Raw genomic sequence first — 27,295 nt, forward strand, 5'->3', positions numbered from 1 at the left:
TGAGCTGATTTAAAAAAAAAATAAGCAATTAATTTACGAATTGTAAACAAAAAAATCATTCTGCATTTTTGGCCTTTAAAATGTAATAGTTATAGAGGGGCATTTATGAACATTAATATCATCTGGTAAAGGCAAGTGTATATCATAAGATAAGGTGCTAAGTGGAATACAACTTTTTCTGAAATAGTTACAGTAAGTATAATCAGTGCTATTTTTCAGCAGGAACCAGCAGGAACTCAGTTCCTGAACCTCTAATTAAATATGATATAATCAGGAACTGAAAATGTACTTTTTATAAGATAAGTTTTATTTTAAAGTCACCTGTGAGTGCCTTTGTTTCTAAATACAATATATACGTCTATATCTCCCTCCCTCTCTCTATTATATATGTTTTTTTATTTATTTAATTGATCCACTCTCAGACCTGAAGTTCCTGAACCTATTTTTCCAGAAAAATAGTACTGAGTATAATATAAGTTTAAACATAAGTTATTACTTGATTGAAGTGGCTGTAGCTGACATGAAAAGATGAAACAAAAAAGTAAGTTATCAGGCTGAGATTCAAAAGTTATCATAGAGAAATATAAATGCTGAGAAGTAAATTGTGAAGGTGAGCCGCTGTAGGTGTAATCAGGAAGCAGTGATTAAACTTCTTCAACATCAATAGTGGGCTCTGCAGGGAGCTCAATTTCAACGTTGCGTTGCTGTACAGGGATCACGTGAAGCCACTAATGAGTTTCTCTGATGCAAACAGTAATTAGTTTCTTATGATTCATTGTTTCTTGTCAATGTTTTTTTATGTGGTTTTATGTGCTTATATAATTGATTGGTATTGTTGCATGCTAGTTTTTTAGCAATAACACATTTTGGCCCTTATTCAGATCAGATCGCAGTACAAATGTGTTCTCAAAATGGGCAAAACCATGTGCACTGCAGGTGGGGCAGATGTAACATGTATAGAGAGAGTAACATTTGTGTGAGTTATTTTGTTTCTATGCAGGGTAAATACTGGCTACATTATTTTTACACTGCTATTTAGATTTCAGTTTCAACACACACCATCCAAATGTAACTCTCTCTGCAGATGTTACATCTGCCCCACCTGCAGTGCACATGGTTTTGCCCATTTTGAGAACAAATGTGTACTGTGATCAGAGCTGAATAAGGGCCTATATATGTTTTAAAATATAAGCATTTCATTATTATTAATAAATAGATGGAGCCTTGCTCAGCTTTGCCACAATGTGTCCTATTTGTGGCAAAGCTGGCATGATTACGCTGCCCATGACTATGAAGTTCATGTGTGTATGCATGCATTAGCCATATGAATGAATGCGTACTTAGTGCTGGTTCTGAGCAGCAATAAAACATTTCTGATAAACCTTGATAATTGAAATTGGATATAATTAGCCATGGCCTATACTAAGCCTGACAGATCTCTACTGCACAGAGCTGCTACACGTCACTTGTGAGGTGTGTTTTTAATATAATTTTCTGAAACCATGTAGGGGACACTGGGGAAAGATGAAAACATTTTTACGGTACTTGTGTATTATCAGGGCGCCCAAGATTTCCATCGTACGACATAGTTTTGGTCGCATCGCATGCGATCCGATTGCATGCGATCGCATGCGATGCAACCAAATTGGATCCGATTTTTAATTGTACAGGCACCCTGATGGGTGATTACTATGTTAAGTGCACCCCCATTGTTAACGCCACCCCCACTATCAACTCCCACATGAAGCATGGCGAGCGCAGCGAGCCCGCGAGGGGCGGCGGTACGCGTCCTACGACCTTTTCATACCCCCACTATCCACGTCGGCGGGGAGTTGATTTTAGATAGTGTGGCGAGCGCAGCGAGCCACCAAGCCCGAAGCGTGGTGAGCACCCGCGGATTACTTCACATGTAATCCGCGTGCGCTCGCCACGCTTTGGGCTCGGTGGCTCGCTGCGCTTGCCACACTATCTAAAATGAACCCCACGCCAACGTGGATAGTGGGGGTATGAAAAGGTCGGAGGACGCGTACCGCCGCCCCTCGCGGGCTCGCTGCGCTCGCCACGCTTTGGGTGGGCGTTGATAGTGGGGGGTGGCGTTAACAATGGGGGTGAATTTAACATAGTAATCATCCATCAGGGTGCCTGGGGTGCATTTAACATAGTAATCACCCATCAGGGTGCTTGTACAATTTAATATTGCATTGCATGCCATTTCTAATGGCATGTGATGCAATATTTTATCGTACAGTGCAGGTCTGTGGTCCCGGAAATCGGGTCCCATCGCATCCCATCGCATACCTTAATTAGTGGTATGCTATGCGATGCGATGCGATGGGCGCTCTGATAATACACAAGTACCATTTTTACTTTTGTTATCCCCTAGGAAAGAATAAATGAAAGATAAGTAAAATGTAAATATCTACCTTTCTTTCAGGATGTCTCCTGTCAATCCAAATTAAACAAATGCATAGAAACACAGAATTTGATGGCAGATAAGAACCATTTGACCCATCTAGTCTGCTCTTTAACCCTTTGAGTGCAATCATCTCTATGAGAAATGTGCAAAATATCTGCTAAAAATGCCAGCATTGCTCACATTTGTTATATAAATTCAAATAAACAATGTTGTCTAAAAAAAATTATATTTCCTATGTAAGGTCATTATGATGAATAAAAACTCTGTTGCCCCCTATTTCTAACTGGTTCAATTAACCCCACAACCACTATTTTGGGGAAAACTCTATTTTAGTCATTAAGGTTAATCTTCGGTTTAAAGATTCACATTGTATTATACATGTTGGCAAGTAACCAAAATGTATAATATATATATATGTTTAGATCTGGAATCTGGATAAATTTGCTTACACATAGTAGTCATTATACATGACATGTAGAAAATGTAGCAACAAAATGTTTCTTGTGAATAAAAAAGCATTCTTACCACTTTATCAGGTACTTCTCTTCATCACAGCCAGATAGAAATGATGGATACAGTTGCCTAGCTACAGGGTGTGGGTCAACTTATCCACTGTCTCATCTTACCACACTATGCCCTACTGCTATATTCCTATGGTGTTTGAATTTGTCTACATACTCATCATTAAGTAAATGACAACAAGTACACAGCATGAACAAAAAAAATATTTTTATTGTCTCTCTCTGTGTGTGCGTATATATATATATATATATATATATATATATATATATATCACACATTCTAGTAAATCATAATACGTTCTTTAAATTGAAACTTATTTCATAATTTTCAGAGCTTAAAAATTATAATTTAAAATATTAAATACTGTCTATTTACAGTATGATTCAATTTCCTATCTCTAGCATGACTGGTTTGGGAGGAAAAGTGGAAGATGCAACAGGGGTTAAATGTTAACATAATGTGCCTGCAGATAATGCAAGATAAGTAATCAGGGTTCATTAGGCTCCTGAAGGCTTAATTCTTACAGGAGGATGCATTACATCAGCATTTCTTATATTTTCTAAGATCTATGTCAAATGGAGGATCATAATGAGTCTGGTTAAGAAGTTAAGAAGGTTATGCAATTTACATTGGTCTATACACATGAAAAATGTTTATGTATGGCTTTGTTAAGGTAGTTTATGACATGACTATCTTAATTTATTTGTTCAAAAGCGTTTTAAGAGAACGTGTTAGTGTGCTTACAACGGCAGCCATAGTACTAGAATGTCGAGCCATAAGTTTAACACTAGGATCATTGAACATCTTTGCTGATGTGGTCTCTGCGGCTCTCAACAAACCAATGTAGTTCAATACCACCTCATCTATTTTTGCTACAATTTCTTGCTGCTGTGTTTCAGAGTTCACTGCTTTTACTAATCGCATGCAAGCTTCTGTCAAACAGCAGAGAATTTGAAAGCTTGAAGTCATAGCTGACAGCATTTCTTCTGGATCCTTGTCTGTGGCGGCCATTTTCCTGCAGGCACTTCCTAGCTGTCTTGATTCCACGGACAAACGTTGTTTATACTGAGACAGCTCCTGGTCATAGGTATCTAACCTTGCATCTTCCCCCTTTCCACTGTGATTTGATCGAATTAGGCAAAGTAACTCATTAGCATCTCTTTGTGCAGCATGAAATCCATCAGGTATTGCATAAACTTTTTCTTTTAGTGCATTGATTCTGGCAATCTTTTCATCAAACTCCATATTATGGACATCCAACTCCATTTGCCTGGCAGCCTGATCATCCTCAGCAGGTTTTGTGGCTATTTCTATAGTGTCTCGGGGAGATTCTATATCTTTACTTCCGCTTTGTGTGGCTGAAACCTGGTCTCCATTTTGCACCTCCACTGGTGACTGTGGTAAGTACCCACATGATAAATCTTTCTTTTCATTGTTATTCCCATTGTATATCTCTTCACACTCATCCTCTTCTTCATCGCCATCATTTGCCCTGTTTTGAAAGCAATAACTAAAGGGCCCTCTGCACTTCCAATTACTTGCATCTATCTTCAACAATGGCAGAGACCTTGATTGTTTTTGGACCTTTTGCATAGAACCAGCAGCAGCAGACCTTCTGCTATCCTTACTTTCACTGATCGAGTTCACAGAACTATGGGAGCAACTTTTTGATAATTTTTTCCCCAGTGGAAGCTCAAATCTCTTTTCAGATCGGGAAGATTCTGTCTCTATTCCATCCAAGCACAGGCTTATTGAAGAAATTTTCTTGTCGGTTGCCTCCATGCCTGAGGATCTGGTTATGACACTGCTGCTGCGTCTCAGTACTTTTCGGTTATGTGGCATTTTCAAGCTTCCACCAGACATGTCATTTTGGTGTGACTGTGAGTTTATATCTGCAGCACAGGTCTGGTTCCGTTGGTGAGAATAGAGAGAGTCTTGATTCGGAGTTGGCACATTTGATTCTGAGCAAATGCAGGATAATGCAGTAGGGTCACCTTTCAGGTGTTTAATAGTAGCTTCAGGCATGCCATCTCTTCGTCCTTTTGCAGGCTCTGTCAAAGCTACACTAGGGGTAGTAGAAAAACAGAGATATTTGTTAAGCATTTCTGGATAAAATATTACATAAGAATTGTAATAATAAACTACTTTGTTCTGTTAAAGAAATTTCCTACTAAGGAATCCTCACCATGTAGGAATCTGCTAGGGGGTCCTACTTCTTGCCTACCTCAATAATATAATGCTAATAATTGGTCAGGTGGGGAGTGTGTGTGTGCTTGTGTGTTTCTGGGGAGGGGGGATTGGGTAGGTGGTACTCAACCGAGCACATCTGATCAAGGTTTAATTGATAAACATCTAGATTTCACCTAGTGGGTAAATATCATTTTTTATCTACAATATGAAAATTAATGGCCCATAAACACTATAAGATTATTTTTCCAATCTGGCTGGTTGGAATGAATATTGGGAAATTTTAGGGAGCAAATGACAATTGACCATTTGCTCCTAAACATGGAAAACAGACAGAACTGTTCATTCAGACAAAATGGTTATATCAATTTATGCAGATGACTGTCTTTGTACATTTTCCAGCTTTTGGAAGTAAATGGTTGGTTTTAATTTGTTCCCAAAAAATTCCAGATTTTCATTCTAACAGCCAGATTGTTGAAATAATCTTATAGTGTATATGGACCTATAGGAGCATATTTATCTATTTTCTGCATATTTACCCCAATAGCTTACATCTATTAGCAGCACATAATATATGTAGTATTGGGGCTATTTACCATTGTTCTCATGACAGGACAGATGTTTTTCAAAGCACCTGTCCTGGAATTGGACTGGGGCATGAAGGCCCCATGGACAGAGGAATGCTGTGGTAGGGCCCATGCTTATGGCTGTGGCCAGTCTCCAGAGGGTTGTGGCCAGCCATCACATAGGCTTGGCTAACCATTAGAGAGGGTATGGTCTGGGCCCCTTGATGAATATATATAGCCAATACTTCTAGACTATGCATGATAATGTACCAGATTAATAGCAATGCACTGTAGAAAACACACCGTAGTCCTGTGCAGCATAATGTAACATATGTATAATATATAATTCAAGTGCAGAGTCTGGAACCTGATCCCTAGAAGAGGTAGTGGGGCCAACCAGGGGTTTCCCCTGTTCACCTGTCTAGAACATCATTAAACCTATTTGTGTTTTGTTCCAACACTTTACCTGCACATGCATGTCCTAGGATCATGCATGTGCACAAAATGAGGAGGGTAAATTTGCTTAATAATTAGACCTCTTATAATTTAAAGGAATACATTGGTTCTTGAGATGCAGAAAATATTCATAACAGTACTATACATGAAATCCAACATACACTAATAATTCATTGAAATACATATTTACATAAATATATGAGAACTAATACTGTATTTTCAACAAAATAAAATAAAAATATTTATTTAGTAGATTTTTAGGTAGTGTCATAGCTACTGAATATGTTTTTAGCCAGAAAAGCCTGGCAATTTGCAGCCATACTATAATACTCAGTTTCTTGACCTACTAGAGCTCTGAACTGCTGGAACAGTGCATGCCTTTTAGAAGCTAAAATGTTCTGAAGTGTTCCTTTTGTGAAACAGCACTTTCCATTAATGTCAATACTATGCCATTCTCCAGTGACTGGAGAAAGATAGTATTCTACAAAGCATACTGTATGTAACATATTTGATTTTTAGAAACACCTTTATATTGTCTCAATATACAAAATACTAAACTCTGCTCATAAATTACAGATAGACATGTTAAAACATCAGTCTAAATGCCTATTTTTACTATTCTAAACTACTGTATTCTAACACAGGGTTGCCTAATTTGTGGCTGCCCTCTCCAGTTCAGTCAGGCGGGTGGGGGGGCCGGGGCCACTGACAGGGCGAAATAGGGGCGGGGCGGCCGGCGGATGATGAGTGAGGAGGCATGGCCAACGTGATTGCATCCTCGTGGCCACGCCACCGCCCACTGCAGAGGTAAGACACGCTGAAAGGTGTGTGCCAGCAGTGCAGTACCACTGGCACACACCTCAGTATTGGGCCGTATACACCACAGGTGCTAAAAAGCACCCGCGATGTGCCGCTGATGGGTCCGATCCGATAGATTGAACCTGCAGCAGGTTTAATCTATAGGGTCCAACCCGATGTGCATGGGACCGTGCATCGGGTCAGATGAGGTGTCAAACGCATCCGATTTTGGCCGATTTCTCGGCCCGATCCGTCGGAATCAGGCAAAATCGCCCCAAATTGGATAAATGTATGGGGGCATTCAGAATCAGGAACTTTACCTCTACTTTATATTGTACTTGAATGGATTTTTGTATAGACTAGAATAACATACTGGAAACAAAAAAGGGTTGGGCTGTAGCGCTGCCTCTATGTATAGTAGTGTAAGAATGAGGAGAGATTTTTATAAGATAAATAAATGGTTTTATTTTGTAATATGCAAATATATTCTGCAAATGCAGCGTGCGTGATGGGGGAAGGGTGTTGCCAGTCGTAACTGGAATGTCTTTTTCCAATGTCAGTGGCCCGTCCGTCTGTCAATGTTAAGAGCCCCAAGGGGAATGAGGGTGTCAACAGACCCCTTTAAACCATAAGCCCAACTGGGTTTATGTCTTTTAGGCAGTTCACAGTGACAGTTTTCTGGGCCTAATGGTGGTATATTATATACCACCATTAGGCCCAGAAAACTGTCACTGTGAACTGCCTAAGAGACATAAACCCAGTTGGGCTTATGGTTTAAAGGGGTCTGTTGACACCCTCATTCCCCTTGGGGCTCTTAACATTGACAGACGGACGGGCCACTGACATTGGAAAAAGACATTCCAGTTACAACTGGCAACACCCTTCCCCCATCACGCACGCTGCATTTGCAGAATATATTTGCATATTACAAAATAAAACCATTTATTTATCTTATAAAAATCTCTCCTCATTCTTACACTACTATACATAGAGGCAGTGCTACAGCCCAACCCTTTTTTGTTTCCATTTATGACCCACAGGGGAAGCGGGTAACCCCTGAGGCTATGCAGCGCCCAAACCTCAGCAAACCTAAGCGAGCGCAGTATACACCCCAAACCATAGAATAACATACTGTATGTCTTTAATATAAAAAAAGAATATATTTACAATATTTACATTTGGCATATTTACATGTACAGTATTATTAGTTGTGAAATTTTAACTGTATATGTAAATAGTCCTAAACATAATGTATTCTTACAGAGAAAACAACTGAGATATGAAAACAATTAGTGATGTACCTGTAGTTTCTTTAATCTTAGAAATCCGATGACATCCTTCTCTCAAAGTTCCAAACAATGGGTCTGCATTCACTGATGTATGTGCAGCAGATCCACTTATCCTGTGACAAGCAGTATCACCTTGTTGGTGCAGTTCTGGATATGATGCCCCATGATTTGCAAGTATAGGCGGTCTTTCATCTGAACTTAGATAACTCCCACTCTTTACTGATGCATCAGAGAGAATATGTTTAACATCAGAAGTACACAGTGGAGACTCAACAGGCGTCGCACATGAACTGCTACCAGTACTGCAGCCTGCATCCACTGAAGAGCACTGGGAACTTTGAAGAGAAAAATGTCCTTCGCTTTGAAACGATGACATGTTCTTGGCGATGTGGTACTCACAAATCCTATTTATGCTCTGTTCTGTGTCTACTAGCTTAGAAATATGTTCTGCAGATGTATTATCAGCTTCAGAGTCACCAATTTCTTTGGAAGAAGAAATGAAAGCTGCATTGGGAATAAAAATATCCTCTTGTTCAGAAAGAGCATTTTCAGCTGGTATATCATCCATGCTATCAACGTCCATTTTTCCTAACCCGCATAGCCTTGGCAATGTCTTAACATACACTGTCCCTGCTGGTACTTTCTCTATTGCCCCCTTCTCAGTGGTGTTATACCATCTTTGATTGTCTTTACGAAAAGAAGTTCTTTCCAAATTAAAATTGCTTAGGTGCTGACAGTCCTTTGAAGGAAGTGTTTCAAATTTTGCTTTTAATTCACCATCATTTTCTGTTCTTTTACCTAATTGCTTTTTGACTGTAACATTTACATCAAAATGTGTTTTTATTTCTGTATCGGGCTTATTTTTCCTCTTGCAAGCATACACCAAAGATTCCATTTGTGTTTTGTTAAAGTAGTCGCTGACTGATTTTGTCTCCATTGTTTCTGGCTCCATTTCTATGCTATCGGAATGAAGCATTTGTTTTGAAGGCACAGCTTTTGATTGAAGTTCCACGGCTTGTCGATTTGTTGTAGAAGATGGAAATTTGACAGATATACATCCAGTTTGGTTCTTAGCTAAAGAAATGTCAGTCTGTTCTGCCATTAGAGTCTGATGGCCATCGCTGCTCTGCATCATTGCATGGGACGGGTGTTCTGTATGTTTCTGTGCCGAAGCCAGCTCTGAACTCTCTGTCATTTCCGAGGAGTTTGTTTCATTGCCAGAATCCGAGGAAGACTCAGGACTGTATGCCCTTAGCATTGTTACACCTGTGAGCCACAGAAGAAAGAAGCATGTTAGTGAATGTTGCACTTGATTACGGTCATATTTTTGATATGATCTACACAGTTTAACACCATGTGTAACCATACCTTTAAAAAAAAAACGTTTATATGAAAAATCAAGAATCTTAAAATTAACGGCAGGTCCAATGGATAAAATAAAAGGTGGTTTGGATATGAAGAATTGTAACACAAATACAAAAAAATATATGATGGATCAAAGGGATGATATGATGGGTGTTGTAAGCTAATGAATGAATGTCACAATGGTGAAAGAACCTGAGGTGTCATCAGCTTGGCTTTCTTCTGAGACAGCCAAATCTTGCATTGCTTGAAGATTTGAAACTACTGCATCATCTAGGGTTGTTTCACACTTTTCATCTGCACTGGTTGGAACAGCATCAATAAGAGACACAGGGATGTCATCATTAGACATACAGACAGAAGAAGCAGATGGACCCTGACAGTCCTCTTCATCCGAGCTGTCCCTGAATCCAGGAGGAGGAGCTGCAATAGCCATATTCAAAGAATGCAACAAGAAGTCATCTTCGTTGTCATCCCCTTCCGGTGGTGGAAGTGATGTCAGATCAATGATATCATCACTGGATCCTGACATGCTAAGAATATCTTTTCGATTCTCCTCTGACACCATTACATCTTCTTCACAGCTTGCTTCATCTTCATCCTCTACATCATCTGTCGTTTCAGAATAACAGATATCATGTAGCAGAGGTTCTTCAATCCCTTCAGCATTTCCAAACATTTTACTCTCAGCTATATTTGCATAAACCACATTAGCAGCAAAATGGATGCTTTCAGCATCCGATGTCAAGTCTAAGTCTTTAATGTCATTGGCATTATTTAAGTAAATTACATTTTGTTTGTCTAACATTTCGGGACTTTCATCCATCAGTCTTTCATAGCCAAGTGTCTGTGGGTTTATAGGATCCAGGTTGTGATTGCCAAATATAAAAGACACTTTTGCACTCCTGGGAGAGTCTTGTGCTGTGCTAGAGTGGTCCAGTCCAGAGTAAGATACCAGTGATGTCTGGCTTACACTTAAGCTGTTCTCTAAATCTATATGTTCACACTGTTTGGTTAACTGCTGATCAAGTTCTCCTGAATTAAATGTAGACTCTATGTATAAACTCCGACGGTCTTTGTGACATAGCGGACTATCAGAAATATCTACGTTTCGTTGTTTCAAGTCTGTATATATTTGTTGCGTTTCCTGATTTTCTTCAAAAGCAAAGATGGTTGATTTTGGTAAGTAATTCCAATCACAATCATGATAGTTAAGTTTAGCTCGAATTTCATTTCCTAAAATGGAAAAAAAATGATAGAAGTCAACAATGAATATTTCCACTTTATTTGGATTAATGTAGTATTATAAAAATAAATGGTGCATATATGTTAATATTCACTTAACAAAACAGGCAGCTTAAGGAAAAAATAATTACCTGCTTCTCGATTGGCTGTATTTTTATTTGCCACATTAAAAATTGAACGCCTGGAATCAACCAAAAGTCGATAATAACCTGCTGTTAAGCAGGCTAGATTCATGGCATCAGATGATTCCATAAGCAGAGTTATAGGCTGTAAAAAATATTATATATATTAAAATCTACAATGCAGAATGGATGATTATTTTTTCTATAGTAAAAAGCATAATTTTTACATGATTTGGTCCAATGTGTGTAGACTAATCTTCTAAAATGTTTCTGGAGATTCATCAGGTTTCCCTGTTAATCACACTGACAACTCTTCACAAAGAAATAGCTTAGATTCCATAGCTGAAGTTTAAAATTGAGGTGCATCTATCGATGCTGATCATTATCAGGCAGGGCAAAGACTTATGGTGCCCATACACTAGGGCAATTGGTTGCCAAGCGACATCACAATGCAATGTCCTATTGCATCCAATCACATACTATGGTGCCCAAAGTGCTTTTTTTCCAGCACCCAATGTTACATGCCATCTGCAATGCCACATCGGGTGCTGTAAGAGGGCTGGTCATGGCCATCGGTATAGCGCAGCGCTGTGCAGGAGGTTTGGTGGATGGTGAGGTTTAGAATTTGAATTTTTTTTTTTTTAAAACACTGGGCTGCCCTCTGTTTGGCTGAGAGAGCTCTCAGCCAATCAGAGACCTCACAGTCAGTTGGCCACTGATTGGCTGAGAGAGCTCTATCTCAGTAAATCAGAGGGTCAGTGTATTAAATAGTTTTTTTTTTTTAATTCTGCTGCCGCCGCTTACCTCCTCTACCCGCCAGCCCTCCTGCTACACCACCACCACACTGGCCACCAGTGCTCCTGCCTCCTCCCTGAACCTTCTGTCAGCACACCTGCACACCTGCCACTGATCGCATTGTGAGTAATTGCATGTGGTTGAAAACCACATGTGATCACTCATGCAATTCAATAGATATTATGTGCAGCTCATACTATCTATTGACACGACATTCAACCGGCAGGTGACCCTTTCAACGTGCATACAATCCTTCGATTTTACACACAGATGCAGTCAAAATCGGAGGATTGTATGCAATATTGTCCTAGTGTATGGGTACTATAAGGTTGGAGGATGAACCCTCTTGGCTGGCCAGGAATTTTCTGCCTGCTCAGGTTGCAAGCAAAGAGGAAATCATCTAACTTGATTTTATCTAATCTGAAAACCCATGTGTGTGGCCAAAATTATTTCTGGGAGAGAGGATCATTCCAGAATTGTTGGCTTCGTTATTATTCATAGTTTTTACCTTTTATATCATATTTGAGTCTTTTGATTTAAAGTGATACCCTTTACTCTTTATCATGTTTAATTCTATATTATGTTACTGAATGCATGAATGTACTGTACTTGTACACACTAGTTCTATAAATATTTTGGCACACTCATTAGGTACATATTTTTATACTAGTATGCTAGAGGCATGCCTTGAAAACATGTTCTGTTAAAATCAAGAACAAAGCCACAAAGCCAGAAGTTTGAATCTAGCACTTAGACAACTCCTTTGTAAACCCTACTTTGGTCCCTTCATGGGCGTGGGACAACAATTAGGAGGGTTTGTCAAAGAGTATTCTTAAATAACATGACAAAACAGTTACCGGTACTTTCAAATTTCACACCTTACTTTGTCCGTGATTATCTTATATTTGCTATTGAAAGGGGCCTTCTTTATTGTTTTGTGACTAGCACTGTGCCTAAATACTGGAAATGGCCAGGAATTTCCACTTGAAGGTTCATGGATTAAGGAACTTTATTATATGTCCTTTGAAAAAGATTGGGATATCCTGAATCATCTATGAAATTTATTGTTGCTTTATCCCAGTGTTTTCTTAGTAGGGATTAAGCAGTTCCTTCTCCCAATTTTTGTATTTTATTTGATAGCATATTCATTTTATTATTATTATTATTATTATTCTCATAATTGTTAATTTAAGCTATATTATATAAATGCTAGATATGTTCATATTTGATAGTGTTGGTAGGGGTGCAGGCTAACTCATAGCAAACACAAAACCAACCTGAAGAGTATAAACGGCACACTAGAGAAACTATGTTAACATATGTATCCAGTGATAAAGAATTCTAGATACTGTATTATGCATATAAGAAGTACCCTTTGGTGTTAAAACAACATGTTTTTCAAAGTTAAAATGCTATTAACAATAATAAACTACCAAAATATTTTTAAATGTTTTTATATTCAGAATATCTGTGATGAATATAAAGAAATTAAATAAAGTGTATTACAATTATATTGACATTCCCTGTATGAGTCTGTATTAGGAGAATGACTTGTATAATGCTACCAATGGAATCTTTCTGTTGCAAAGTTGAATGTGTGTTGGGACTATATTGAATTAAAGACATATTCTAATGAATTGTCTCCATAGATATGTAAGGTTTCCCACAGTAACCAGGAGGATCCAGTGTGATCAAAGTCTACGGCTACATTCCAACCATGGTGAATTCAAGTCTACAATTAAGATTGTGTTAATAGCCCGCATTTCCCATACGCTTAATTTCCCTATTCCCTGTTTTTTCATTTGTTTTTGCATATCAGATTTAAATCTATTTAAAATGACACAAGATTATACATAAATAACCTGATGTCATGGTTTGCACAAAAGAAAATTTACAAAAAAATACTTTTTTGGGGTACAATTCAATTAGTGAACAAAATGTATGTACTTCAAAATTAGAACCTGAAAACTTACTTTCACATCAAGAACATGAAGTTCCACTCGAACTGTGACCGCATCTTCTGTAAACATTTCAATCAGATTGACGTGACTGAAATCTGCAAGCAGCGCTACTAGGTTGGTTTTTGTGTTGATTACATGGCTGATACCATAACGTGGGCCAGCTAACAAGGTAACATCTGAATGTTTTTCTCCCTGCTGTAAGCAGAAGGAAATAAAAGGGTTACAGTTCTCCTAGCTCTCTGCTGGCCAATCTAAGTCAAGATTAAAAATAAATTGCACCATCGGTAGTAAACATTATAAATGCATTTGTTGATTAAATGAATATGGATAGGTAAATGCATTTAAATTTAAATCAATGAAGCAACATGTATATTTGATCAGCTGTGAAATGCAATCATTTCCACGTCTACTTGTTCAGGGAGACATGGGAAATTGCCCGGGAAATATTGATGACGCTTTTACTAGCTTTCACAATTAATTTCAAATTGATTATTTCTGCAATCTCTTTATTGCAGTCATAAATTATAGACAGACTGAAAATATGAACACCATTTATATAAACTACTGCATAAAATAGCACTTACAATCAATTTTGCTTTAAATACACGTCCTCCATATAAGCGCAAGTCACTAAGAAACTTTAGGTAGTGCACTTTGGCTTGTAGAGCAGACAGCTGTAAAGACAAATGACAGGATATAGTTTCATTATAATACTGAACTTAACGTAAACGTTATGGCAATATTTAATTTCCACCTTAATAGTATTTCACATAATCCATCAGAAACATTTTGAGGCTAAAGAGAAATCTCAAAACTTTAAATGATAAACAAGAAGAGAATATATTGGTTCTGATTGATAGAGCTACAGTGTCTAGATAGATAGTCAATAGGTCCACCCCAAAAGGTTGAAATGCAATAGGTCGACATGATCAAAAGTTTCGACATGAAAAAGGTCGACATGAGTCTTTCACAATTTTTTACTTTTTTTTGGACCTTTTCATAATATTAACATGGACTACAATTGGGAAGTGTGCCAAGCGAAATGAGGCACCAGGCCTACAACATGGCGAGCGCAGTGAGGGTACATGTTACACTAATTAGGGGCCCATGTAGACATATGTCAACATTGACATAAAAAAATGGAAAAGGAATGTCGCAGGGACGTGCAGTCAGGGGAGGCAGGGGAGGCAGTGCTTCCCCTGTCATTTTGTTTCAAAATAATACAAAGAATATACCTATGACACATATTCTGTGTCATAAGTATTTTCTTTAGATTATTTTACTAGATTGAATTATTTAATCTAGTTTGGGAGGCACCGATAAGCGTGCCTCCCATAAAGAACGGCAATGGGATAAAGCGGGGGGCGGGGCTAAGCAGTTGGCTAAAAAAGCCCATTAAAAATAACGCCAAAAGCGGCACTTCTAGAAGTGCCTAATTGACAAGGGCTGCTGTGATTGGACAGCAGATCCAGCTGCTGTCCAATCACACCAGCCCCTGTCATTTAAGCATGACAGTGTCACTTTTGTTCCCCCCTCCCCTGCTTCCCTGTGCCCTGGCTCCCGAGTCCCGGTTCCCTGCCGCGTGCTGTGTCCCTCTCCCCTGCCTGGTAAGTACACAATTTTATGACGGGGGACAGAGGTGGCGGCGGGGGACGGCTGCTGCGGCGCTGGTGTAGGCGGCGGCCAGGTGCGGAATGGGGGTTTGGTGGGGAGGACGGAGATGGCGGCGGGGGAAGGTTGCTGGCTGCTGCTGGAGGGGGGGCAGCAGGTGTCGGCTGCAGCCAGGCAGCAACCTTCCCCTGCCGCCAGGCCCGGGGGGGGGGGGGGTGCGGTGATGGCTGTGACAGTGCCTCTCCATTCACAGCCACCACCGCACGTCACTGGAATGTCGACCATTCAATGTGTCTACCTTTTTCATGTTGGCCTTTAGACCCTGTGGACATTTTGACCCTGTTGATCAGTTTCATGTTGACCTTTTGGGGTCGACCTATTGACTTTCTATCTAGACAGTGTCTACCTATAATCCACACCCACATGCTGCTGCTGCAGTGGCTTTAGCATCTCTTGTTACAGTCACGACTTTAACTATATGCTAATATTAGAATCAGCCATACTCCTGGTGTTTAAGCCTTTGTGTGAATGTGCAGGGGCTGGGACATCCACTTTGAGCAGCTTCAGACAGTGTGATACTGATTGCTCCATTTTTAGTACACAGAAACTATTAAGCAACACACCTGCAACACTTCCATAACACACCCATAAGATGGACCACCTCCATGCATCTCAATAGCTACCTCCCAATCACTGGCAAGCAGGGATGTACTTGGCACCTTATAGTCATTGCTCATTGGGGCGTGCCACTAGCCACAGGATCCAGGTCTTACAGGACATCTTTGTCTTTCTAAGCTAGGCACCCGAGCAGACGACTGCTCGGAGGCAGAGCTTCTAAGCACAGTATTGGGAGACTAATCTGCTTGGCCTGCCCAGTCTCTCTGCAGAGCCAGTCCAGCCCATCAGATCATCTGCCCTTCTGGTCTTGCTGCCCTGGAATGTCTAACACATTTTCATTACACTCATGTGTGTAACTAAATTGCAACTGTTACACTGCACAAACACAGCCAGGAAACATGCATGTTATGACTTAGTTGCATTGTCCATAAAAAAAATTGTATAGAGATCAAAAAGATCAATGTGAATATTTATTGGTATACAATGACAAATATATCTATTTATGTTTATAGCAATGGGCACAATCTGTCTAAAGTACATTAGAAAAGGGCTTTCTCCAGTCATCCACCATTCACTGTCTAACTGCAGTTTTGGGGAGAGGTAGAGAATGCTGTCTCACCCTTCTGATCATGTGTCCACCCCCTGTCCCTACTCAGAGGCCTCTAGAATTGTGGGACCATGGGCAGCTGCCTAATGTGCCTACAGTATATGCTAAGATGTCAGTGGCAGTGCCAAAGGTTGCCTATAAATATGTAATTATTGCAGATTTTAGATTTATGTTTACATGCAGCAAACTTTAAAAAGAGAGTGATAAACAGCCACCAATACAGCTCCTAACTGTCATGATACAGGCTGGGTTTGAAAATATGACAGGAAGTAGCTTATTGCCTGGTTATTACTCTCCACTTTATCACTTGTTTAAGCTAAGTATATCTGGCCCTTTTTGTTTGAAGAAAGGATTAATTTACTTACTCTTCTACCGGGGGTAAATTTCATACATAGAGAATGTATTATACTCAGTTTCGCTATATTTTAATTCCTTAGGTGTAATCAATTTACCTTTTTGCCTGGAGGGACCAGGTTTTGATTAGCTTTGACAAGGTGTGACAGCGCTTTCTTTATATTCTTTTCTTTCATGCTTTGTAATACGGCAGACGGAAGGAAAGTCTCCAATCCCCATTCTTTTCTGTAGGAAGAACAACATTTGTTTATTTGTTTTATTAATTCCTACTGTACATTAATTGGCTATTCAGCAGATTTGACAAATTACCCGGTGTTAGCATAATGGTATCTACTGAACAGCTAGTGTTGACCACTATTGGGCACACAGGTAATAGTATAAATGGATGAACAATTGACAGTTTTCCTTCTCTGTTACGAAAGTGTTTTCCATTAAACTTTCACTATTCATAAATTACAGATTGAGACTAAAGTTATTGTAATATCCACATGTTGGTTTAAGCAGAATTTATGCCTGATTGAGAAAACAGTGTGGGCACATTAGGGATAGTAATAAAAAAAATAGGATCTGTGTATTATTGACAAAAGAGGACATTTCAGGGTTCTCTCCCTATTAGGAGGAGGGAGAAATGGTATAGGTAACTTCTCTGGTTGTCACTGGTTGCTGTACACAGGCAAGGTTCTAAGTATATTATTTTCCAATATACCTTAGCCAGAATAATAATAAAAAATTCCTATAACATTATTACAGACAGGAAGATCTTGAGTTGTAGGTGTGATTGACCAACTGTCAGTAAATGTATTAATCGGCGTGATGTCATGCCACCTCCACCACTGAAGTGGAGAAGAGCCACTAAGAGGAGCAGGCTCTGTGCATGCTGAATACAAATTTAGGGGTGAGGAAGCTGCTGAAGGGACACAGGGCATGGAATTGCAGGAGGGACAAGGCCGGTGAGCTGCTGGAGGAATAGAGGCAGCTATGTGTATAGGGAGAACTATTTTGGGCATTATGTGAATAAGGAGCACTACTGTTGTTGGCATTATGTGTATAAGGGGCACTACTGTGGGAATTATATGTAAGGGGCACTATTAATGTGGATATTTTGTGTAAGGGGCACTACTGCTGTGGGCATTATGCGTATAAGTGGTACTACAACTGTGGGCATTATGTGTATGGGGCACTAATACTGTGGGTATTGTGAACAAGCGACACTTCCATGTGGCATAAATGTATAAGGAGCACTACTCTGTAGAGAAACATGATCAGGGGGCACTACTGAGTGATATAATGTGAAAAACATGAATAAGGGACAATACTATGTGATGTAATATGAATCAGGGGCACTACATACAATGTAATGTGAATATGATTGTGCTACTGTGTGGTGTAATTTGAATGGGGGGTACAATTGTGTGACCACGCCCCTTTCTTGTAAGACCACTATCCCTTAATTAAGTATGGGAGGTAAGGCACAAATACAAATATATATTTTGTGGGAAAGTTTTTTCACAATTGTAAAATACCCCTTATAAATTTCCCTGTGTTTGTTTTGTAATTCTGGGGAAAAGTCTCTGAAATTCCCACATAGAGATCATCAGTAAAGAATACTTTCCTGAAGCTCCTCTTCTATCACACCTCGGAAACATGTGTCTTATACTGTAGGTGCCAAATGTTTGGACTATCAGTAGCATGAAAAGGAAGCACATTGAAGGCTTTGGAATTGGTTTTCAATAGTTTGATAAAGACAAAGCTTTGCCAGTGGCAAAATTTAGTTTGTAGAATAAAACTCAAGATGTTAACTTATCAATAGCACATGTTCTTATTCCTCCAAGGAACCAGTGAAATTCCATAAATCATACCCAATGTACAGAGGAGTTAGACTGGCCTACAGGGGTACAGGCACTACCATCAAGATAGGGTTATTAATTCAGCCATCATCCACCTGCCCCCTAACCTGTCAGCAGTTTCTTCTTCAAGCCAGCACATGCATGCACATGGCAGTCTATCTTGCCTGTGCCGGAGGGGTGGGGGTAGGGGGAGGTTGGGGAGCAATCACACTGATCACCCCTTTCTGAATTTGCCATTGGGCTGGCACGATATCACCCATTAAATACATCAATCTGTATTGGGGGCATGGCCACGATTCCCATAATTAGGCCTCAGGGAACAAATGTATAGTTTACAGTAAACTCTGTAAACTTAGTAAACTCTGGCACTGGCCCAAGCTCCATATAATTGGTTTTGGGGGGGTTTGGTGGCAAGGGAAATGAGTTCAACATCCTCCCCATGACCACTTTAAAATAGTGTTGCACTGCAGGTGGGGCAGATGTAGCATGTGATGAGAGGTTTAGATGGGAGAGGGTGTGTATAAACTGTAATCTAAACTGCTGTGTAAAAATAAAGCTATCTAACATTTGTGGGCATCATGCAAAAGCAGGCAGTAATTACCCTGCATGCAAAAATAATGAATGTATTTGCACCCCTTGCATTGCAATGTGGTTTTTTCCAGATACTTCTTTTGCTTTGGTGCCAACTTAGAAACAGGGCCATTTTGTGCAGTTTAAAAAAATGATTTCAATCACTTTTATCTGATACCCATTGGCAGCATGTCTAACCCATCACTTGGGTTTAAAGACACACCTCTAGACCAGTGGAAGTTTTTACCTATGGCCTGCAGTGCTGCAGCCCCCCCCCCCCCAGGTAATATCCGCCACTTTCTCTGACTAAGTGAAGCCAGATGCAGTCTGTGAGACTGTTCTGGCTTCACTGTGACTGGCAGTGACTTCCTGTTGGAAGTCCGACCTGCCAGTCACCCAAGACAGTCTCATTGGGAGTTCCCTCCCTGTGGGACGCTTCTACATGGGCTGAGTGGCAGCCCATAAAACAGGATCCCGCGCATGCGCAGCATGAGGATGATACTGCGCATGCACTGGATCCAGAACCCAGAATATGCCTTCAGGGGCTGCTGTAAAAGCAGCCCACAGAGACTTGGGGCCAGCGCATGCACAGTACTAAAGAGGCTACTGTGCATGTGTCGTCCGCATAACAGGGACCGGGATTGGTGCAGCTGAGGGGACCAGGAACATGGCAATGGAGGGGGTGCATCGCTGCAGCCGCTACTGCTCTAGACACACATTGGTTGAACTCTATGGTACTGGCTACACAGAAGCAACTGCAGGCTTAGACACCCCCTACAGAGTTGTGCCATTCTCGTGCTTGACTTGTCCACCCACTTCATTTCATGCTATAAACGCTGGTACTTCTTTACTTTCACGGCGCCAGCATGGCGCCGCGCGTACTTCCGGGTTACGCTCGCCACAAACTAAGTAAAATAAATGAAGTTAACGCCATGCCAACATGGATAGTTCATACCTCCACTATCCATGTTGGCATGGAGTTGATTTTAATTAGCGTGGCGAGCGTAGCGAGCCACCGAGCCCGCAGCGTGGGCGAGCGAAGCGAGCCCCGCAAGGGGACTCTGACGCGCGGCGCCATGCTGGCGCCGTGAAAGTAAAGAAGTACCTAAACGCTCAATGTAAATCAATACGTCCTAACCCTAACTGCGGCCACCGTCAGTAATCAAACTTGGCACATGTGTAGCACAAAATTATAAAAAAAAGGGGTGAAATCCACAAACATTGTGTTCACCTCTGAATCAAATATGTGGTCAGGAACTCATCTTTTGAATTCCGTGTTGTGAGGCATAATATTAACCACAATGCCAGTTACAAAATGTAAAGTAGTATGCAGCATAATGTAATAGTATTCTCAAATATACTTACTCAATGTATTTCAGAGAGATTTTCTGTGTTTGCTTAGTGGTGACTGTTGCAATGTACATCTGTAACGCTGCTAGTCTCAGTGCAATATCATATTTCAGCTCTGGTCCAAATCTCTCTTGAACAACATCATTGCAACTCTGTAATCAACCAGCAGATGGGGCATCAGGCTCACATTCCCACAGTCCAGCATACAGGATTTTAAAATGAATGAGCTTTAACAGTGATGCAGTATATTGCATTTAATTCTGATTTGTATTTAATACATTTATTAAATTATAATTTCATATTTATACAAAAAGTCCAATGAAATGCATTAATCACATGAAAGTCCAAAATGTTTGACAAATGAAAAATGAATCTAAAAAGCATTGTACATTTATTTGAAATAAGCAATAAAATAAAAAATATATATTTTTTAATTAACGCTACCATTTGCAAATCAAAATGAAATTAGTTCTGTATCATATGTTGATGTAGAGAAGATTTGCTCTTACCTGCACATATAAATATTCAAAGGCAACTGGATCCCTGCGGAGTAAGTCAATTGGATCCTTTGGAACAAAACTGATTCTAAACAGGCATCTCATCATGTGCGAGCTGGGCCTTTGAGTCACCTAGACACAGTAACAAATTGAGTTAGATTGTTTTCTGTTAATTAAGATTTACAGTGTTACATTTCATCAATTGTGATAAATTCCGAAGATCCTCTTGTAGGAAGGACTATTATGGGGGCTGGTATCGTAATTAGGAACTCATATTTACTTTGGACATTTTATTGATATCTGGTCATTAGGTCAACAGTGTCTAGTTTGACCACTAATGGTCTACATGCATTAGGTCTACATGAGTTTTTCATGATTTTCTTTTTTTTTTAAATGACTTGTTCATACATTACCATCCCAGCGGGCAGAGATTAGATTAGAATAGTGTGCCGGGGAAGAGCGCCATGTGAGGGGATGTGCTACACTAAGACAGTGTCCATGTATACTTATGTCGATAAAGAATACAAAATAAATAGTGAAAAACCCATGTCAGCCTTATTCCATGTCGACATATTGATTGTGTTGATCTTTTGACATGTCGACTTAATGCATGTCACCTTTCTTTAAGTCGACCTTCTGTCTGTTGATCATTAGTGGCTGACCTAGTGACTGTCGACCATTCATACCATAACCCATTTTATTACACAGAGGTATCTCCAAACGCCTAGTGCTTACTCGGACTAAAAGATCTTAATATATATAGTTTAAAGCAGAGAAGGAAAAGGGGTGACATGATAGAAGGGCCTTAATAAGGTACAGGAAGAGGAGCAGCAGAACGCATAGACATGCACTGAAACTAGAGGGAGGAAGATTCAGGGGAAATATGAGGAAGAATTACTTCACAGAAAGAGTAGTGGATAAGTGAAATAGCCCACCATCAGAGGTGGTAGAGGCAAATACAGTAGTACAATTTAAATATGCTTGGGATAGGCATATTGATATCCTTACAAAGCAATAAGAATCAACTATGGTTTGAGGTAACATGTTTAGAAAAGGGGCAGACTAGATGGGCCAAGTGGTTCTTATCTGCCGTAAAATTCTATGTTTCTATGTTTCTATACAGTATACGGCATGAGACATGAGACTCCCAGCACTTATGAGATGCTCCAAGAGTAGTAGCGTACTGTCGTTTTCTTTACAGTCTGCATTTTATATGAGAAAAAGGTGTGGACATCAGAGCCCTTTTTACACAGATTCAGACACAGTTACACACATATGTACAGTGCACTCTAGCAAAGCAGTTTGTCACTTCCAGTTGTTTTATTTATGCCACTATGATGCACATTATGAGTGAGAAAAGATGCTTTCTCCATCATTTACTAAACTCTTTTTACATGAATACTACATATGTCTCTGATAAAGATATAATATGCTTTTTTTATTTTTCTCTTTATTATATTTTGTAAAATGTTGGCCAGTTACTTGTCTATATGTTTTGCTGTTTTCTTAACATTACTATAATGTACAGGCCCTTTTGTTGTAATTGCCTTTGGCTATTCTAATAAAATATACGTTAAAAAAAAGGATGGTAGTCTGTGTGAAACAATGGGGCAGATGTATGAACGGTCGGTATGGGGGAGAAGGGGTATTAGCGCACGTTATGTGCACTGATACCGCTTCTCCCCCATGTATGAAGCAGGTGAGATGCGGTAAAGGACAGGGGCGCTATGCTCCCCTGTCCATATCGGCGCTGCTATCAAAATGATAGCAGGCCGAATGTATGAACGGTCAGCATCGCTGACCGTTCCGCACGAAGCCTGCTTTGGCTTCGCCAGCATCAGGCTGGCGAAGCCCTATCTAAACAGCAGGGACAGCGCTGTCCCTGCTGTCAGCTGTGGGCTGCGCTGGGGATCTCGCGTGAACAGCGAGATCCCGCGCATGCCCAGTGCGGCCGGCTGGGGGACAGGAGATAGCGCATCAGTATTAACTGATGCGCTATCTCCAGAAAGGGACATCACCGAAGGGGGGAGTTAACGCTCCCCCGCTTCGGCAGACAAGATGTTAATACATCTTGTCGATGTCCCTTCCTGCTTCGCTTTGCTATTGAGGCGAAGCAGGAAGTATCATAGGGGTAGATTTATCGCGCCGCTATAACAGTTCCTGCTTCGCCTCATTAGCGAGGCGAAGCAGGAGGGGACACCGACAAGATCTACTAAGATCTTGCCGCCGGAGTGGGGGAGCGCTAACTCCCCCCTCCGGCGATGTCCCTCCTGGAGACAGCGCATCAGTTAATACTGATGCGCCGTCTCCTTCCCCCCCGGCCGGCTGACTGCGCATGCGCGGGATCTCGCTAGTCTCGCGAGATCCCAGCACAGCTCAGCCCCAGCAGGGACAGCGCTGTCCCTGTTGTTAGGTATAGGCATCGCCGTCTGCAGCTGGCGAAGTCGACAGCTGCAGGCGGCGGAACGGTCAGCGATGCTGACCGTTCATAAATCTGGCAGGAGGCAGGGGCGCAGTGCAAAACATCGCCCCTGCGCTATGCCTCCTGCCCCACACCGCCGGCGTTAGAGTAAACGCTCGGCGGGTGTGATAGATCAGGGGAAGCGCTATCCCCTGCTATAACGCACAGGGATAGCGCATATTCCCCTGATCGACGTTTAATAAATCTACCAGACAGCGGCGCGATAAGCGCTGCTATGATACATCTGCCCCAATACTTGGTAATAATACTTGGTAATAATAAAGTATGAATTGGATTGCCCCAGGATAATGTGGAGAGAAATTTAGGGGTAGTTTTATGATCTGACGATCAGGGGTATATGCGCTATCCCCGTGCCTTATGGCAGGGGATAGCGCTTCCCCTGATCTATCACACGGTGCAGTAACGGCGGCGGTGGGGGGACGGCGTCATAGCGCATGTACTAGTTTTAGTACAGGGCGCATACTGCATATCTAATTTATGAACGGTCAGCATCGCTGACCGTTCCGCCGCCTGCAGCTATCGACTTCGACAGCTGCAGGCGGCGATGCCCTATGTCTACAGCAGGGACAGCGCTGTCCCTGCTGCTGGCTCTGAGCTGCGCTGGGATCTCGCGTGAGTAGCGAGATCCCGCGCATGCGCAGTCCAGCCGGCCGGGGAGAAGCAGACAGCGCGTCAGTGTTAACTGACGTGCTGTCAGCTTGAGGGGACATCGCCGGAGGGGGGAGTTAGCGCTCCCCCGCTTCGGCGGCAAGATCTTAGTAGATCTTGTCGGTGTCCCCTCCTGCTTCGCCTCGCTAATGAGGCGAAGCAGGAACTGTTATAGCGGCGCGATAGGCGCCGCTATAATAAATCTACCCAAGAGATACACTGCATAATATTGTACATGTAATCATTCAGACCAAGGAACCAATCTTATGAACATGTCTAGTTTGTGGGTTCCTAAGAGACTTTTTGGAACTTTTATCCATTACATTACCAACAGATTCCGGACCTTCCATTGCAAAATTATATAGGGATGTGCAATATTGAAAGCCACAATAAAAGCAATCATGGACTGCTCTTCCAGGAACAATTTGTACAGTAACAATAACTACTGGTATTACTGAGGAATACTGAGGAATGCAGAGACAGATTTGCAGAAATACAAACATTTATTTTGAGGGACTTTTTTCCACAATTGTAAAATACCCCTCTTAAATTTCACTGTGGGATGTTTTGCAATTCTGGGGAAAAGCCTCTGAAATGCTCAAGAGCAAGATGTATTAAGCTTAAAAAGTGATAAAATGGAGAGTAATAAACCACCAGCCAATCAACTCCTAACTGCCATGTCACAGGATGTGCTTGAAAATGACAGGTAGTAGCTGATTGGTTGGTTTATCTCTCTCCATTTTATCACTTTTCAAGGCTTAGTACATCTCGCCCATCGAGATCATTAGTAAAGAATGCTGTTCCTGAAGCATCTCTATTATCACACTTCATAGACGTGTGTCTAATAGGTGCCAAATGTTTGGCCTGTCCGTGTCAGGCCCTTCATGACACAGTCTGATTCGATTTAGCAAATATTGAAGTTCTTATCTATAACTTTATGCAGCAATGCAGTAAGTGCATCAACATTCATGTAGATATGATTCAAATTTAGACAATAACTCATAAATATCTATACAGTATTAAAAAAGGATTCTGTTAAATATTTTTCTCATATTGTCAATAATGGACAAATCCGATAAATAAACCTGAGTTAGGGTCTCCTGCTCATGTAACAAAAGAAGTTTGGTTCCAGCTCCTTCCGTCCTTTGCTCCAGCATCAAGGAAAAGTGTTCAATGCACTTTATTGAAAGCTTTTCTTGGAGTGTTAATATAACATCCTGTAAGAATAGAACAAAACTTTTAATTCAAGATACATCATACAGAATACACACCGGTTTACCTACTATTAAACTACACAAATTTCTTTTTTGTTTGAGGAAAATAAAACATTTAAGTTTATTTGTCATCACTATTACTACTATTATCAGGGGCAAATGAAGGATTTGTAAAGCGGGTGTTATAAGGGCCATCTTGATGTATAGGCACACTGGGCAACTGCTCAGGGCCACACAATTCTACAGGCCTTGGAGCAGAGGTGGGTGGTGGTCACACAATCAGAGCACGAGCCAACATTCTGTCAGCCTGCAGCTAGACAGTGAATGACTTCCAGCATGCTGATTGGTGGATAGCTGGACACCAATCAGTGTGCTGACAGCCATTTTCTTATCTTAGTATGTGGAATGATGTTTTAGGAGGGGCATGCCATGATTTATTTTTACTTGGTTCCAGTAAAAGGGGTGTAGGGTTCCTTGTGCACTGCCATGCCCAGGGCTAACAATGCTGTTAAGACAGCCCTGGGTGGTGTAACTAAATTGTAAGGGCCCTCCTACCCCATGTGATTCAATATCTTCTCAGCAGTGCTAATCACATTATAGAACCGTTGTGGGTATTATCACTGCACTGGCAATATTGTTTGTATAAAATAGCTCATGTTCTGTAAAGACTTGTAGTGCAAGTCTGAATGTTTTTTTGTTCTGTTTGCACTGTTTCAGCTTATGTGCTTTGTAAGGCATTGCAAACCCTTTGAAGCACCATATAAAGGATATTAATAATAACATGATCTATCTATCCACATACTGTATCTATCTACAGTTGTGCTCATAAGTTTAAAAATCCTAGCAGAATTTGTAATTGTCTGGCCATTTGTCAGAGAATATGAATGATAACTCACAAACTTTTCTTACACTCATGGTTAGTGGTTGGGTGAAGCCATTTATTGTCAAACAACGGTTTTTACTCTTTTTAAATCATAATGAACACAGAAACTACCCACATGACCCTGATCAAAAGTTTACATACCCTGGAGATTTTGACCTGATAACATGCACACAAGTTGACACAAACGGGCTTGAATGGCTACTAAAGGTAACCGTTCTTATCTGTGATCTGTTTGCTTGTAATCAGTGAGTGTATGTATAAATGGTCAGTGAGTTTCTGGTCTCCTAAAAGACCCTTGAATCTTTCATCCAATGCTGCACTGACGTGTCTGGATTCTGAGTCATGGGGAAAGCAAAAAAATTGTCAAAGGATCTGTGGGAAAAGGTAATTGAACTGTGTAAAATAGGAAAGGGATATAAAAAGATATCCAAGCAATTGAGAATGCCAATCAGCAGTGTTCAAACTCTAATTAAGAAGTGGAAAATAAGGGATTCTGTGGAAACCAAATCACGGTCAGGTAGACCAACATAAATTTCAGCCACAACTGCCAGGAAAACTGTTTGGGATACAAAGAAAACCCCACAAATAACTTCAAATGAAATACAGGAGGACAAAAAAAGTGGTGTGGTTGTTTCAAGATGCACAATAAGGAGGCATTTGAAGAAAAATGGGCTGCATGGTCGAGTCACCAGAAGAAAGCCAGTATTATGCAAATGCCACAAAACATCCCACTTACGATGATCCTGCGATGAACGGACTTCCGGTGGGCAGACCTGACGAACGGCCGCAAACTCAGCAAGCTCCCTGCTCCAGTCCTGAGCCGGCCTGGCCAACAAGCTGCTACCCAGCTTCAAACCAGGAATTACTCCCCTTGCAAACGGGGACCTCGGAGCCT

The 27,295-nt window shown here is 40.8% G+C and overlaps 1 protein-coding gene across 4 annotated transcripts in view; it reads right to left on the minus strand.

Moving 5' to 3' along the window:
• Nucleotides 1-3,164: 3,164 nt before the first annotated feature.
• FRMPD4 (FERM and PDZ domain containing 4) overlaps nucleotides 3,165-27,295 on the minus strand; it is a 395,081-nt gene continuing 370,950 nt past the window's right edge. For 2 of the 4 annotated variants that reach the window (XM_083174316.1, XM_083174317.1), the window contains 10 exons: nucleotides 25,389-25,520; nucleotides 21,186-21,305; nucleotides 20,692-20,828; nucleotides 17,008-17,134; nucleotides 14,304-14,393; nucleotides 13,732-13,914; nucleotides 10,973-11,108; nucleotides 9,792-10,832; nucleotides 8,247-9,500; nucleotides 3,166-4,998 (listed from right to left, as the gene is read on the minus strand). In XM_083174316.1, the coding sequence (XP_083030442.1) occupies nucleotides 3,638-4,998; nucleotides 8,247-9,500; nucleotides 9,792-10,832; nucleotides 10,973-11,108; nucleotides 13,732-13,914; nucleotides 14,304-14,393; nucleotides 17,008-17,134; nucleotides 20,692-20,828; nucleotides 21,186-21,305; nucleotides 25,389-25,520 (4,581 nt within the window). In that variant the 3' untranslated portion in view covers nucleotides 3,166-3,637. Of the gene's footprint in view, nucleotides 5,004-8,246; nucleotides 9,501-9,791; nucleotides 10,833-10,972; nucleotides 11,109-13,731; nucleotides 13,915-14,303; nucleotides 14,394-17,007; nucleotides 17,135-20,691; nucleotides 20,829-21,185; nucleotides 21,306-25,388; nucleotides 25,521-27,295 lie in introns of all 4 variants that reach the window. The other 2 variants (XM_083174315.1, XM_083174318.1) reach the window with 2 other exon arrangements.

The sequence above is a fragment of the Crinia signifera genome, chromosome 2 (assembly GCF_055691185.1).
Source record: "Crinia signifera chromosome 2, ASM5569118v1, whole genome shotgun sequence".
Classification (NCBI taxonomy): Eukaryota; Metazoa; Chordata; class Amphibia; order Anura; family Myobatrachidae; genus Crinia; species Crinia signifera.